The sequence below is a fragment of the Lupinus angustifolius genome, unplaced genomic scaffold (genome assembly GCF_001865875.1).
Source record: "Lupinus angustifolius cultivar Tanjil unplaced genomic scaffold, LupAngTanjil_v1.0 Scaffold_184_4, whole genome shotgun sequence".
NCBI classification, from domain to species: domain Eukaryota; kingdom Viridiplantae; phylum Streptophyta; class Magnoliopsida; order Fabales; family Fabaceae; genus Lupinus; species Lupinus angustifolius.
The window spans coordinates 66,201-83,755 of record NW_017726721.1 but is presented as its reverse complement, the minus strand read 5'-3'; the positions used below and the strand labels follow the sequence as shown (position 1 = coordinate 83,755).

General features: G+C 33.4%; 2 protein-coding genes across 2 annotated transcripts; one reads left to right on the top strand and one right to left on the bottom strand.

Moving 5' to 3' along the window:
* The first annotated feature begins 104 nt into the window (after nucleotides 1-104).
* Nucleotides 105-4,981, top strand: LOC109340523 (WD-40 repeat-containing protein MSI1-like). Its single transcript, XM_019578234.1, has 6 exons — nucleotides 105-561; nucleotides 1,041-1,367; nucleotides 1,920-2,072; nucleotides 3,864-3,988; nucleotides 4,089-4,184; nucleotides 4,589-4,981. The coding sequence occupies exons 1-6, from the start codon at nucleotides 217-219 to the stop codon at nucleotides 4,812-4,814; spliced, it is 1,272 nt and encodes a 423-aa protein (XP_019433779.1). The 5' UTR covers nucleotides 105-216; the 3' UTR covers nucleotides 4,815-4,981.
* A 1,760-nt stretch (nucleotides 4,982-6,741) lies between these two features.
* Nucleotides 6,742-15,309, bottom strand: LOC109340524 (katanin p60 ATPase-containing subunit A-like 2). The gene is made up of 11 exons (XM_019578235.1): nucleotides 15,230-15,309; nucleotides 14,667-14,837; nucleotides 14,526-14,581; nucleotides 13,306-13,371; nucleotides 13,092-13,199; nucleotides 11,745-11,811; nucleotides 11,443-11,527; nucleotides 9,671-9,831; nucleotides 7,968-8,069; nucleotides 7,260-7,482; nucleotides 6,742-7,015 (listed from the first exon to the last, which is right to left on the bottom strand). Exons 1-11 carry the CDS (start codon nucleotides 15,266-15,268, stop codon nucleotides 6,882-6,884), a joined length of 1,212 nt encoding a protein of 403 aa, XP_019433780.1. The 5' UTR covers nucleotides 15,269-15,309; the 3' UTR covers nucleotides 6,742-6,881.
* Nucleotides 15,310-17,555: the final 2,246 nt, after the last annotated feature.

Genomic DNA, 17,555 nt, shown 5'->3' with positions numbered 1-17,555 from the left:
AAGAATTCTAAACATTTGAGGTGTATTTTTGTAACACACAAGAGCCCACACAACAAGTATAAATAAATAGTACAAAATTCAACAAACTCCAACACTCCCCACTCCACCTTTCTCTCTTTCATTGTTCTCAACCCACTACTAGGTCGCTCCCAATTCCCAATCCTATTTTCCCGCCAAAACTAAAACCCTAGAAATTGCGAGAGAAAACCACCATCAATGGTGAAAGACGAGGAAGAGATGAGAGGTGAAATCGAAGAGAGGCTGATAAACGAGGAGTACAAGATATGGAAGAAGAACACTCCATTCCTCTACGATCTCGTAATCACCCACGCGCTCGAATGGCCTTCGCTCACCGTCGAGTGGCTCCCGGACCGTGAAGAGCCGCCGGGGAAGGACTATTCAGTCCAGAAGATGATCCTTGGGACCCACACCTCTGAGAATGAGCCCAATTACTTGATGCTCGCCCAGGTTCAGCTCCCTCTCGATGACGCTGAGAATGATGCTCGCCATTACGAGGATGATCGCGCCGATGTTGGTGGCTTCGGTTGCGCCAATGCCAAGGTTAGATTCCAATAATTGTTAGTTTCTGGGTAGTACTTAGTTTAAGATCATATTTTTAGTATTTTGTGAGAATTAGGGTTCAGGAGTTATAAAAAAGTTAACTTTATGAAAACGGGTATGGTACAGAAAGGCAAAAAGGTAATATACATCAAAATGGGATGTTTTTTATTTCGCTTGATCAAAACGGTTACAGAAATTATGGTTTTTGATCCTTAAAGACACCAATTTGTTCTAAAAAAGTGGTTTGAGGACCAAAATGGTGTTTTACATGCAGGTTTCCTATTATTTTTTGGGTGCAGGAAAATACTTGTTATGTGATGGTTATTCATATGCCATTGGATAATCCATTTCAGTATTAAGCCTACCATCAATTTGGAAATGGTTTTTATCTACTATTGTCTAAGGTCATTGCAGTTGGGTGCATTGTTGAATGTGTGAAATGCATTTTGTACTCAAATGTTGATGGTCCTCCATTGCAGGTGCAAATAATCCAGCAAATAAATCATGATGGGGAGGTTAATAGGGCTCGTTATATGCCTCAAAACCCATTTATCATTGCTACAAAGACTGTTAGTGCCGAAGTTTTTGTCTTTGACTATAGCAAACATCCATCAAAGCCTCCTCTAGATGGTGCATGTAATCCTGATTTAAGGTTAAAAGGTCACAATACTGAAGGATATGGCTTATCATGGAGCAACTTCAAGCCGGGTCATTTATTGAGTGGCTCTGATGATGCTCAGATATGTTTGTGGGATATTAATTCAAATGGCAAAAATAAAACTTTGGAGGCTACACAAATCTTTAAGGTACTATTTTCTTTCTGCTTTGGGGTTAATGTATTTTACATATTTTACCAGTTGGGCCCGGTGACTTTGCCTATTGTTTAATACAATTACTTTTTTCTAAAGTAGAGAAATGTAATTTCTAACTGTTTGTTAAGGAATTGATGATAATGTTTACTGGAGACTTTGTTGTTATTTATTTTTTTGAACAAAAAATACACGTGATCTGTTTATATAAGCAGTCTACCTTAGATAATTAGGTGATACATAATAATTAAGAATTGAAAGCCATTTAGAATGCTATGCTTTGAGATTAGACTGGTACGAGAGTTAATCTAGATGCAGTATGCAAACTAGGAAAGATACTTTATATTCTACCATTTTCATATCTTAATTGTTTGTGCAAAGTTACTGCCTGCATCCTATTGCAATTTGATAGGCCTATTTTCCTCACACATCATACATGCAATATACCTTCCAACAATATAGATTCTGTTTTTTTATTTTTCATTTGTCATATTATAATCTCCAGTCTGTCATGTATACTTCTGAAAGTAGTTTCATTATTTTAACTAGGTCCATGAAGGTGTTGTAGAAGATGTTGCATGGCATTTGAGGCATGAATACTTGTTTGGCTCTGTTGGTGATGATCAATACTTGCTCATATGGGATCTTCGATCACCAACAGCATCCAAGCCTGTTCAATCTGTAGTTGCTCATCAAAGTGAGGTACATAATCTCTCTCTCTTGTCTGCCTGTGTGGGTGTGGTAGAGGCATGGTTGTGCACAGATGTTTCTTTGAATCAGTTAAGCCTCTCTTGTCATATGCACCGTATATAGAGAACCGTAAAACCTGCCTATGTATGTTTGATGCTATATATAGTCAGTCTTAACCTTGGATAAAAGGTGAAGATTGTGGTAGGCAGTTGACGACCAACATAAAATTTGTCGAATCTCCATGATACAGATCAACAATATAGAAAAGTAAATTATACAAGGAATTAGTTTGAATTATAGCATCTTACCTTGGGTGCTTAATGGAACCTAATCGTTGTTTATAGAATTATTAGAAAATATGCTTGATGCGATTTCTTATGCATTCTCATTTCTCTGATATACGAGAGAAAATGAATTTAATCAGGACAAGCGCTCAGAATAGAATGACATTGCATCTTGAAAGGCAGTAGATTATTTTTTAGAATTAATTTATATGACAAATCAGAAAACCCTTTTTACAGGTGTGTAGCCAGTGGAGGAGTAATTGGTTAATTTGAAAGATGGGTGGACGGTGGACCACTCACTCTGATTTAATATGTGCAAATGTTTGATATAAACAAACTCTGGAGAGGAAATTGGAGTTATAAATTATATTTGCTTAATTTCTTCCGAAAATGTCAATAATCTTTATTTACTCATCTCTTGAACTCTTGAAGCTTAGAAATTCATGAGAAAGTTTGATCAAATTTTCAAGTTCCAAACTTATTAAATCTAAAGGGAGATGATGGTTTAACATGAGCAACTTTAGAAAAAGAAAAGAGATTAATAAGAAACATGCATAAATTTCAACCATGGCTAAAGTTAAAGGATTAGTCATGGCCTAGGGCTGGAAACGAGTCGAACCGAGTCGAACCAGAGCTCAGCTCGGTTCAGTTCGATAAGGATTGGCTCGGCTCGAAACTCGACTCGAGTTCGATACGAGTTATTATTTTAGCTCGAGTTCGGCTTGGTTAAAGTTGGCGAGCTGTTCGATTCAGTTTGAATGGTTCATTTGGACTGCTCAAATAATTAATTAAATTTTGAAAAAAATACTTCAAAAAATATATAAATATAATCTTGTTTATATATATAATAACAATAAATATAAAAAATAATGTATGAGTCATAATAAACTTAAAAATTAGTTTAAATATATATATATATCAAGTCAGCTCATGAACCAAACAAGTCGAATTATATCCAACTCAAGTTCGGCTCGTTTATTTAACGAGCTCACTTTCCAGCTCAAGTTCAGCTCATTTGGTTCATGAACCAAGTTTATCGAGCTAAATAACGAATCGAGTTTCGAACGAATACCGAGTTGGTTCGGTTCATTGTCAACCCACTCATGGGTTTTTTAGTGGTGTTTCTTTGGCAGATTGCAGAGGGATTGACATGCTTTGTTGCATGACCCAGTTGCATATTTTTTAGATGCTTCTCTTTTTCTTTTGCAAGGATGTTGTCTTGTCCTCTTGTAATATTGTCTTATCTGAGAATGTTTCTTTTATTTTAAAAATTAAAGGACATAACTGCAATTCTACACTGTTTCACTCTATGCCTTTTCATGTTTTGCCAGCTGATTAGATTTTTCCTATCTTTCTCAATGTTTCAATCTGTCAGCTATTTGTAATGTTTCTTGTGCTTTTGTTGACATTATATTTTAATTCTGACAAGTTCATTACCTAATGACGGTTTTCCAGAAATTTCAGAATGCTCATCTTTTAATATCACTTACTGACAAAGCTATGTTTGATGTATTGTTAGGTTAACTGCTTGGCTTTCAATCCCTTTAACGAATGGATTATTGCCACTGGTTCTACTGATAAAACTGTGAAGTTGTTTGATCTGCGGAAGATCAGTGCTCCTCTTCACACTTTCGATTGTCACAAGTAACTTTTTTTAATCAGATGTTTCTAATATTACACTATATGTTCTTATATTTATTAGTCATTGATGTGGATATTACTTCTTGGCTCTTGGATACAACAGGGAGGAGGTTTTCCAGGTGGGTTGGAATCCAAAGAATGAGACTATTTTGGCTTCTTGTTGTCTAGGCAGAAGACTCATGGTGTGGGATCTTAGCAGGTATTGCTTAATCATAGCATTCTCATCTCTGGATTTAAGTTCACATTTGTACTAGGTAGATGGAGATTGTAGCACTTAAAGTAGCTTTTAGCCTTTTCGGTAACATGTAGCTTTTCAGGTAGCTTATAGCTTTTTGACTCGGGTCAATAAATTACTAGAGCCATACGGTGAACAAAAATTAAAGTGAGCTTGTAGCTTTTAAAAAAGTAGTTTTGTGGCGCTTGAAAGCTAAATTTCAGAAAGCCTAGGATCCTTCATCTCCTCTTCCTTAACGAAATATCAATGACCGATTTTCTTATAAATATGGATTATAAAAAATCATCTAAAACTAATACATATAATAAATCATGAATATCCCAGATAATTGCCTCAATAACAACAAAGTTTACTCATTTGTTGTGTAGGATTGATGAAGAACAGCCACCAGAAGATGCTGAAGATGGTCCACCGGAATTGCTCTTCATTCATGGTGGTCATACGAGTAAAATATCCGACTTCTCTTGGAACCCATGTGAAGATTGGGTTGTTGCTAGTGTTGCTGAAGACAACATACTTCAAATATGGCAGATGGCAGAGAACATATACCATGATGAAGATGATTTGCCAGAAGAATCAACAAAGGCTTCTTAATCTAATTGCCCATCATGATAGTACAAGTTTAGTTTAGTGTGGATGATAAGTTTTACTGTTTGAACTCTTGCATTATTTGTCTTCATCCTGTTTTGTCTTTTTATTTTATTTAAGTTGAACTTGTTTGTATCTTTTAACCTTATCAACTATATATATGTTTGCATTCACCAGTTGATGATAAGGTTTCTCATAAAGTTTTCCAAATACCATGTTAACTATCCAATTTAGAAGTTAGTACTATTAGATAAAGATCTTTATTAGAAAAGGGATATCTATCCTTATTTATTTATATATATAATAACCCATTTTATGAAGGATTATGTTAACAATGTGTCTTTAATATTCTGATAAAAATATCTTTAGTTATTCAACTAAAAATTAAGAACATGTCAAGGTTATTTCAGTAAATAAACTTTATTAAAATTACAAAATTAAGAAATCACTATGTTCTGACTCCCAATCCCTCCGAAACTGTATCATTAACAATTTTCCTTCTAATGCACTCAAGATATCTCATTGAATCTTTCTCTCAGTTTCTTCAATCTTTTTCTTAAATCCCTTTCATCCTCATCAAGAAACGAAATAAGACTTTCATCTCTAAATTTGATTTCGATGCATAGCTCCCTTCTTCTTTTTGGATGTGATGCAGTGTCAAACCAAACTATCTAATAAGCATTAGCTCTCCCTAAAAAGGAAGGAGATGACCCAGCCGCACCTTCCTGTACGGATACCTTGTTACGACTTCGGGCATGACCAGCTCCCATAGTGAGAGGGGCAGAGTGTTCTTAATTCCTTACACTCCCAGAGAAGAAACGTTTCTCTCCAAACACAAACACTCCGATAGTCACTGCCAGTGCGAAACAGAGCCACCGCCACTGCGAAGTAGAGCTGCCACCGCCGCTGTTGTGAAATGGTGGTTTCGCCGCTGCCGCCACACTCTCAATCTCGTAAGAAGTAAGTGGTAATTGTTATTTCAGTTCACCATATTCTGTTTCTGTAGGATGAAATCTTGTATGTGTAATAATTCATACATCACATGAAATTTGTAGTTATCATTCAACATAATGGCTATATGAGTGATGTCAAATACTCAAATTGTCAATATTTTTCAGGCACTAGATACCCGATCAGAAAAAGGTTATAATTGTAGTATATTTTTATTAATTTAGTTTCTCAATTATTAAATTTAATATGTAATAGGTACCCTATCAGAAAAGGTTGAAATAGTGTCACTAATTTAGCACCCACCTTGACACCAACACTAATAGCATCACTTCGGTAGACACCAAATGAGTACAAAGTGCAATTTTTTATATTTTAGCATTAATCTCGTGTAGCATCGGCTACATGGATGGTAGTTTAGTGTCAAAGTAAAAAAGTTAGTGTCGGCTCATCCGAACGACATAGATCTGATGTCACTCAGTATGTCTCAAATCAATCAAAATATGTCATGTTAGTTAAAAAAAATTAAGTATTTATGACTTTTTTCTATGTTTGTCCTCATCCGACACTATCATGAATTAATACCTTTGGATTGTCCTTTTGCTATTTGTCCTAAAGAACAAAAGCAAACCATATAACCTATACTCCAAAATAGATGAAACTCTCTCTTATTGGACATCAACAACAAATACATAAGGGAAGCGACGAAAAGAATAGACTCAAGTTTGCACTCTTCAACCTTTTCATACCCTCTTTGCTTTCAGAATAGAACATAACCATTAATAGTTCATTCGAAAGATTAACATTTTAGTATAATGATTATAACACCAACTTTCATACAAGGAGCAAAATAAAATAGGCTAAGATAAAGAATACTTGTTTAACAAGTATGCATAGACTTGATTAACAAATAACACTTCGACGATACTCCAACGAGTTTGGAGAGAATTGATCAACAAAGAATACTCCAATAACGAGTCTGAAGAAATTAATTCTGCAAAGAACATCACCCAAAATAATGGTCTAAGTTTCCTAATTGTACAACAGCAAATTTAATTTTATTACAATTCAATTGTGGAGATCTAACAGTAGCAACTGCTGAAGAAAGTTAAAGCTACATCTTTTTCATTGAAGAATTTGACTACCATAATCATCATTGAACTTCTCATATTTGTAGGCATGAAGATGAGCAGAAGGCCTTGTGTTTTTTAGAGCTGTCTCTATATCTTCAGGTAAGATCGGCCCAATTTTAGGCAACTCTGCAAACCAATAATCGATTCACGTTCACAACGAGCGAAATTAAACTTAAGTACTAAACTGGAAACCAATAATTGACCCAATAGGCCAATACTAATATACTGACATTTGTCTATAAAAAAATATTTACGGAAATAACTAAGAATTGCGTAATGAGGATTGCTCAAATATGAAAAAGCAAGTTAATAAACAAGTATCTAAGTTCTTTTTTCAGAATTTTGTAAGTAGATTTTGTAAACGAGATACCTTCTTCAGGCACAACTTCTTCTCCCAGTTCAAGTTGTGACATCAAGCGCCTCAAGGGCTGCATTGCTGTCTCTTTACAGAGTAATCGGATATCCGAGCCTGAATATCCTTCTGTCCGCTCTACCAGTAAATCATACGGGATCTGTTCCTCACCAGGCACTGGAGGAAGTAGTTGCCCAAACATTTCTCTTCTCGCGTCTGGTTCTGGAAGTGGTACAAGTATCTTAAAATTATGGTTAAAGGACAAACCATTAGAATAGGATATACAGAGCTTTCAATTGCAAGATCACATTGCTTATTGGGCATCATGTAAATATGCATTGAACTATGATCTAATCTCTACGGTATATATGGGTATAACCAATAGTTACGCAATATGCTGATCATAAAACATGAGATTGTAGTATGAAGTTTGCAACATTTTTATCTTTCAAAATGGATCTTAAATAGAGTGAATTCATGTATGCTCCAAACATCTTGAGATGGTAGAAAAAAGTAGAAGATACAATGAGCTTCAAGCAAATGCCCTATAATCAATTCAATGCTCCAAGAAAAATCTGAAACATATTTTCTATGTGTTTCTTCCCCATGGGCCATGGTCAATTCCAAAGTCAGTGAAGTAAAATTTCATTTAGATGACCAGATCAATTTGACCTATTCAATTCACATGAACATTAAATAATAAGGTATTATATATTGGAAGGATACTCGCTTCTCAAGACGTCGGAGCATGGCTGCATCCAATTCCCAGGGAAGATTTGTTGCCGCCAAAACAAAAACAAGCTCATTGGTCTGAGTCAAACCGTCCATCTGCAATCTAATCCAAATGATTAACTTTTGAAAAAGCACAGCAGAATACATATACCATTCCGTTGTAAATTGATAATGCATGTCATCTTACTTGATGCATTCAGACATAATTTGCAGAGGGCCCAAAGACCCAATTTAAAAGAAAAAACAAAAGGTTCAAATGCCAATTATGATAGGAAACTTAATCATATGATAGCTGCATAAGTAAAACTTTAAGAGAAATAATCTCTTGTTAATCTCTGTTTACTGTTCATATTATGAACAAGACTTTTAGAATATATTTGCGAGTTGATTTTTGGAGGGTAAGGGAGGAAGGGAAATGCATAAGAACTATGAAATACACTTGTGAGATGACTCTCAACCCTTCCCATTCTCTTTCTACCCCCATCAAAAACCAACTCACAAATAGGCATTTAAGAATGTTCCTGCATGTGGCAAGGGAAATACAAGAAATGCAAGATTATGTTAGAAATGGGAAGGAAAGTAACAATACATTAGAGTGCTGAAACTCTTTATATCTGAAGATTATCATTACATCTTATTTAAGCAAATGCTGAAGTGACACGTTTTATAGTCTATCTTCAAGTTTCCGTACTCATTTAATAGGGACTAAAATTTTTTTAACACAAGGACTCAAATGCTAGGTTAAGGCTGTAGTTGCTTCCAAGTTCCAACCAAAGATGTAAACCAAATAACCAATAATATAAGCATTACCAGACCATGACTGGTCTGAGAGACATTCGACTTAAAAGTCATAAAATCACTAAATTCTTGAACTATCATTAAGAGACAAGTTAGCTATATTGATCTCTTACTTTTAGACTGACATCAACTATTAATGATGTTTTCATTGTTGTGTTTTGGTATGAGTGTTCAAAGCACAATCAGACCACGACAAGATAGATTAGTGATAAGTATGAAACTGATTAAAGTCTAAACAATCACCAAAAGAAAAAAGTTATTGGATGAGAATCTTGTCCTTCTTTTTGTCTTAAGTGAAATAAATGGTTAAACCTCAATCACAGTTGTCAATAAAAATTAAGAGTTTCTCAAACTAAGTGAGAGCACTTATCCCCAATGCATATAATGTGGATTCACCTCTAGCTATCAAAATCTTATCCCTTGCATTGTAAAACTCCCCTACTTGTACAATTTCTTTTTTTATGTTTTGAAGACAATTGGTCTTTGACTATGGTCGATATCCCCACACCATTGCTGTGAGACTAACCCCCGAACTAGGGAGATATTTAGGTAAAGGCTTAAAGCCTTCCGAAAACTGGTGACCCCCCACCCCCACCCCAATTTGAACCTCTGACATTTAGGTAAAGTCCGCCTATGGTCGTGCTGATAAGTGAATCTGATGCAGTAGCAGAGGCAAAAAAGAATGTCCTCACAGATGCTAATTTCCAAAACTAGTATTATTAGCACAGTGAAATCAATAAAGTAGAGGATTTCAAATATGTGTTTTATAAAATAAACAATTGTTATGGGTTGGTGATGATCAGAGCTAAGCAAAAAAAAATTAACTTTTTGCCGACTAATTATATTACTACCATCAAATTAGTAAATTTAAGATTATACACATGAGAAACAAGCATCACCTGAACAAGTAGCTCAGTTTTTAACCGTCTGCTTGCTTCATGTTCACTGCGTGCTTCACCACGTTGACTAATGATTGCATCAATTTCATCAAGAAATATAGTCGAGGGTGCATGGTGCCTTGCAAGCTCAAATAACACCTTCACTAACTTTTCTGAATCACCTGCAATTTAAAATAATGTTGTAAATGTACATGTTCTCAATATGACAAAAACGAGAGGAAAAATGAGTACACTTTAAAAGCCCTATTTGCATTAAGGTTTACCAGTGAGCTGTAACTCTAGTGATGTTTCCCAGTCCCACCAAAGGTGGAGACCGGGGGTTCCATTTCCATCCCAGATTTAGCAAAAAGTCAATCCAAACGAAAAGTCACAATAAGAATTCATGACTCAACACAGCACAAAGCATTTTGAGGGGAGGGAGATTAGACAATTTTTTCTATGAAATGATTTCACCTCCATTAAGAATTCATTTACAGAAGAATTTGATGTTGTATGTGATTGACCGATTGAATGTTGGGGCAATAAAAAACCAATAAGGGAATAAAACGATGTAGGAAAGATAATGTTACGCTAGATTAATGGACACATTAGACAAGAACGGATTACGAATGAATGAATTAAAGGGAAGGTAGCACCTATTGTAGTAAAGATGGTAGAATATCTCGCCTTAGATTATTTAGGCATGTGCGGAGAAAACTCGTAGAAACCTCAGTAAGGAGAGTAGAGAAGATGCACACTTGCAAGAGGTGTAGAGACCAAGAAAAACTATATGTGACATAAAATCATTAAGAAGTATTAAGATGTCAACGATTTGCCTATAGACATGATTTGTAATTAAGGCATCATTCCGTAATCAACTCCACCTAATGGGAAAAGGCTACATTGTTGTATAAGTATAGTGTGTTGGAGACATAAAAAGGACAATTTAGTTAAACTCCAATTCAAGAGTATCTTTGTAGAAGTATCTTCATGTTAGTTTTAATTAAGTAGCAGTGTCACAATCTACAAGCATTCCAAAAGAAAGTCGTGTGCAGGTGCACATGCACAAATGAGAACGAGTACGATACTGGCAAAAAAATATTTTTACTAGATTTATCATGTTTACGGATTGTAATTTTACAAAATCAAGTATTGAGTTAGATAGTCTCATCATGTAGAGCATATGCACCTAATTTTATGGCATATGAAGAATAAATACTCATAACAATATCATGCCAAAAGATTCATCTGTTAAAGCTATTAAATGGTACAGTAGCATGTATTTTCTACACTCTTTCATCTGTGAGAGAAGCTGAACAGAATTAGTAGTCCAGTTTAAACATCACTTAAAGAGTCATGCAGCCAGTTATCAATCAAAATCATCTGTGCTATATATTAAATGGTTGTTTAGAGCTCATCTAATAATAGACAAGCGTTTTAATATGATAAATGCATGTGAGCTCGTTATCTATCTGGCCAAATGAAACAGAGAGAGAGGGTTGAACAAATGACTTCTCCAAACCAAATAAGATATATGATCAATTTGCGAATTTCCACAGTAGTTGTTACTTGTTAGTGTCATAGTTTTGAAGAGCAATAAATAGTTAGCCGTATCATACTGAAAAGAACAACTATATCTTCTAGTAAAAAAATCACACTATCACTATCCTATTCTGATTCACCAGCAAGAGGTCTATGTCAGTTTCTTGAAAAAATGAACATGTTTGAGTTTCATACTTAGATCAAGGTATACAGAACGACAACGGAAAAGAAGGGGGGAAGTAGCAACATGCCTCGCCATTTGCTGACAACAGATGATGCTGAAATATTAAAAAATGTAGTCTTGCACTCTGTTGCGACTGCCTTTGCAAGCATTGTCTGCAGCATTCAAGCCAAAAGTTACAACAGTATTCAATTATAAAATAAAAAATCAGTGAAATTCAGACCATCAAGATAGAAAACATATATCATTCTTTAAACATGATTTCCTTTAGTTTATGTACATCTTATTCATAAACATAATACCATTCTCTTACAATATAAGACACTGAAGATGCAGCCCTATAAATACTTGTGAATGAATATTAATACAAACCTTTCCTGTCCCTGGGGGCCCAAAAAGGAGAATGCCTTTCCACGGTGATAACAGACCAGTAAAGTACCTAGATAAACGAGAAAGATCAGGTTGACCATGAGAAAGGGTTTCAATATGCATTTCTAGCAAAATTTTCTTTACACATATGCAAGTTTAGCAAATCAATATGTTAACCATTTCTAGGAAATATCTTAATACAACCATTTTAGTGTTACTAGTTGCTTGAAATCCAGATCTCAGACTATTTTTTTTATTGACTTGGTAAAATTATGTGCTTCATTGTAGATCTAGAGGTATATTGGCAGAGAGTGCTTCATCGTTGATAAAGTGGCTCCATATACAACTCTTTTCTCTGAATTTAAATTCCACATATTTTGTTTTTACTTCTTTTTTTTTTATATTTGACAGAGTATCCCATGTGCATAGTGGTAAGGCTAACCCTTGGGTCAAGGGTGGTGGTATTCTATTTTAAGCTACAACTCTAACTTCTCATTTATCCCCTCCCAAGACTCTCCCACCAGGACTATATCATGTGTTTACTAGGACTATATCATGTGCAAAAAGCATGCATGGTAGCACTGACTCCTGGACATTCTCAATAAGCACATACAAGACTAATATAAAAGATAAGGACTCAAACTTGAGCCTTGGTACGATCCTGCAATTATAGGAAAATCTTCATTGATCCTACCATGTGTTTACACACTAGTTTTAGCCCCAATGCACATATCTTTGATTGCTCAGATATAGGTTATGCGAACTCCTTTCTTTTCTAGAGCCTTCCATAAGACCTCTTTTAGCACCCTATCATAGACCTTTTCTAAATCATTAAATACCATGTTTTAAATCTTTTTTGCTTCCTCCAATACCTCCACCAATCTGCAGGTATTTTGCATCATTGGTTGACCTCTCATGGTTAACTTTGCCTATGTTGTGCTTTGTAGCAAATATTTACATAACTGATCCCAAACTCCAATAAAGTAAAAATGGGATTAGGTAGTCGGCAACCAACGCTTTTTTTTTTTGAATTATGACAAGGACAAACGATGAAGAAGATTAATATACATAAGACATTGCACAGAAATTTAAAGTAGTTTGTGAGCCATCATACAATTCAACTAAATTAAGCCAAGTTATTCTTAATGTTTGTATTATCGCTGTCGTCATCCTGAACCGTTAAAAAAAAGAGTTCAGTTATTTACCAAAATTAAATTAGTAATGGCCTACAACAACAAACAAAAAGGTCCCATCTGTATATATACAAGAATATCTTGACAAGTAGTGAAATGAGAAGGACATCAATAACTCCAGGGAATATTACAGAGTAAGTTTTCAATTGAAACATACTTGGGATACTTAATAGGCATCACAACAGCCTCTTTTAGTAAACGTTTGGCATTCTCTAACCCCTTGATGCTTTCCCACTTCACATCTGGACTCCCCCGAATTATATCCCTGCAAACAGTATGGTGTGCAATGATATACATAACGAAAATATAGGTCACAGAATGGGATACCAAAGTAAGTGTGTGTGCGAAAGATTAAGAAGAGAGGATATTACCGACTTAAGCTCTCTCCTAATGCACGCATATCTGCACTCTCAAAAGGTGGAAGCAAAGATTTCGGCCTGGAAATATTAAGGATAACATTTATCAGCAGTTCAGAGATGAAGAAATTCTCTATCTTCCATATTGTCCCACATGGCAAGTGACCTCATAAGATGATACTACAAATGGTTACAATTTGAGTACAGATCAAGGGATCAAATATGCACAACTGCATGATATTGTCTGTTTACTTCTAAAGTTGGGGTGAACCTCAACAAACAAATGGATTAAGCATAAACTTGGGCAAATTCAACAGGGGACCAAAATAAAATATAATTTTCCTTGATCTTATCACTGTCTGAACCTGTTATAACTAACTTAGATTATCAAGGACTTTTGTTAGACATGAACTAATTTGTTTCAGTTAATTACGGATGATAATCGACATGTTTGCGATACAAATGAAGCACATATAGCACTCCGATAAATTTCCCTAGATAGTGTTAATTACATCAGTGGATTTTTTATTCAATAAAGTTGGTGTTTCTCTCATTTAACACATAACAAATGACAAGAACTAGATAGCTTGACCATATTTCCCTCCTTTTTTAAAATAATATTAATGTACGGAAAAGTTTCCATGTTATGGGTTTTTCATGCACTTCAGTTTCCGATGTTATGGGTTTTTCATGCACATCAGTTTCCAATGTTATGGGTTTTATCCAGCCACAAATTAAATTACACATAATAATCAGTATTTTTCTGAAAATTTCCAATGTTATGGGTTTTCCATGCACATCAGTTTTACATGTAAATCGATGCAAGGAGTAGCACTTGTATAGGCTCAAATGATATAGTATTCTCCAAAAGCAATATTCTTTTTCCACATTAGCATTAAATGTTACATACACTTTCAAGCATACTACTAACTCATACGCAATAGCAAAGGAATAGTCCATTACCAAACAGTTACCTAATTAAACGCCTAAGTTCAAACTTGTAACTAAATCATTTTTAAACATTGAAGCTGATGACTTCAGTAATTGCTTGACTAGCTATTCAACATCAATCATAACTTGATTGACAACCCAAGTATGCTAATAATGTTCTTTCTCTGTTTTTATTACATGATTTAATCCTAACAGCATAACAACACACATAAAGCTTTTGATTGAGTATGCGTGCGCTAATAACACAGCCCGGGAAAATAAAGTGATGGGTCAAGGAATCATACGGCCTTTCATCCACAGGGTTTTGCGATAAACCATTCGACTGCGTCAGATTCTGACCCTAAAACACATAAAATCAAACACGAGTTAGATTCAAAAGAGTAATAACGAATTCAACATGAAATCTGAACTACGAAACATAGTACCTGAGTTTGAAACTGCTCATAAATAGCTCTATCCGAAGTTCTTACAGGATTCACATTGCCATTTGATACATTACCCAAAGAATCTCCATTACTAACAGCTTTATCATCACTCTCATTACTCTCAACCACTCTCTTCCTACCGAATTTCGCATCATAATTCAATTTGAAGTCCTAGAGATCCAAAATAAATAAACAAACAAACACATCAAAAAAATCTCACTACAAATTCAATTCAATCCATAACCACCAAATCAAGATTCAACATCACATCCAACCAAATCAACAACAAATTGTACAATTCGTAGAAACCCTTGCAATGTAGTAAGAAACCGAACGAGATTGGATCCTAAGAATTAGAAAAAACTCGATTCGCGTAACGAGGAAATGTAAATAAAAAAAAAACATTAGAAACATAAAACCGAACCCTCTCGGTACTAGTAACAAAGTAAATTAAGTTACTATGGTAAAATAGTTAAAACCTCCGATTTTAAATCGGGACGACCCAGTACACGAGACTCGTAAATATTAAAATAAGAGTAGTGAATGAGGAGAGAAAAAGAGACCTGGAAAGACCAGCGAGTTGGCATTGGTTGATCGTCCATATCAGTGAGAGAAAACAATAATTGACCACTCTATCAGAACAGTGAGTGAGTGAGTGAAAGAGTAAACACAGAAATAGATTAATATAATTATATATTTCCTCCTCTAAGATTAAGATTTTAAGTGAATATGACTATAATTAATATTCGTCAAAATTATAATTTACTTTTTCCTCATTTTTATTCCCTATTTCGGCAATAATTATTTTTCAACTAATTTCTACTTTTGAACTCGATAAATAAGTTATTAGAGTTAGAAGGAGATTATACCTTTTAAAAATTGAACATGAAAAAGGTATGAGGAAAATAAAAAAACATTAACTTAAGAGAATAAATATTATATAAAATTAATATCAGCATTAAAAGCAAGAAATATTATATATTAGGAAGTCACTAAAACGTTGGATGAATATAGTAACATATCTGTTAATTATTATTTATGTAATAAAATGAACTTCTTCCATATTATTATTTGACACATGTTATTTTTTTTTAATTTTTTCTCTCCTAAAATGTTTAATGGTCCTGTTATTCTACCCAAACTACATAATCAAACCTATGAGTTGAGATTAATTTAAAATCATACTTCAAATAAAACAAGTTTTAAAGAATAAATATAATTTTGCTAAACATATATAACTAAAATTCATTTATTTACACAATAATTTAATAAAAATCACTTATTAGCTATCTTGAAAGTTGTTTGAGTTTTAATATATTTTAGTATCATAATTTTGCCTTACTCTTTTAGGGGAAGTCGTGTTGAGTTTTGATAAAGTTATTAGGTTGCATAATAATCATATCAATTATATGAAATTTGGCATCGAAAGAGTGGATATGAAGTTCATTGTTTGGTTATATGATTCTTAATGGATTCGACATTGTAAGTATATGGCTTTTGAAATATATCACAAAAGAGTTTATGACAATTTTGTTTTAGTGGTGTTTTCTTTGTAACATTTTTAATAGGAAGTTTCACAAAATCATTGTCACTCGTGTATTTGAATATATTTGATCATGCGAATGCGCGAGTAACATATATCTTATTAACCATGTGAATATACAGGCTAAAACTAAAACGTATATTATTAACCATATGAATGCACAAGTAATATATGTTTTTAACCATGTGAATGCACCGATAATATGTGTTCTTAACCATGTCTTACTATTAAATTTATCAAAGAACCCCCGTAAATAACACATGTCAAATAGCATGTCTATTTTTGTTAGAGAGAAAAATGTATAAAGTGACAATGCATGAGTTTAATATAATGTCATTGCATCATTCATCATTTATATTTAATTATTTTTTACTCTTCAGAAAAAGTAATCAAAATGAACAATAGATAATATTGTGATTGTGTATAAATATTTACACTAACCGTGTATATATATTACATTCTTTTTGTCATTTCACCATCCCAAATAATTTGTACAGAGATAGTAGACTTCAAGAGCTTTTCATAATTTATTGATCAGTTTTGCCCTTTTAAATTTACGGAATTACATTAGTTACACTACACTAAAAATATCAGTTATAAATAAATAATTATAAATTACTAATTACTAGAAGTAATTATTATTATTTTATTATATTGTTATTATTAAATAAATTATTCCAAATATACTAATAGTTTTATCAAATTTCAATAGTTATTTAATTATAAATTAATAATAATATTACCAAGTTGATAATACTTATTTATTTAGTCATCTACATATTTAATTACTCCATCAATAATTATAATTTAATTAATAAAAACTAAAGAAATACTAAATAAATAAATATTATATGTTTTTTTTAGTTATTTAACAAATTTGAGTTAGTTTCACACCTAGTCTTATTGTATAGCTATCTCACAATTACAATATATAAATTCAAAATAATAAGCTAGTTTTATTAAATAGGCCCAATAGTTTTTTAACTTTATGTGTTTTTTCATATAATTATTGTGAAATGAATATTATGCAACTATAATATTTAGACATAGCGATATTTGTAATCAATGTTAGAAAAATGGGTGAATTTTTGGGAAATTGTTTTTATTTATATTAAACAGGATGGAGTCCCAGATTTGTAATCGTTTTGTTTAAAATTTTGTGGGCTTGTGGCCCCTTTTCCACACAAAAAATGTGTTTTCAAGGAATAACTAATGTATTTGAAGAGTGTAATATTTATGTATTGTTAGTATAAAAGTAAAAAATTTAAACATATTATATCATCTATTATTTATTTGTATTATTCATTTCAAGGAATCAATAATAACTAAACATGAATGGTGGATAA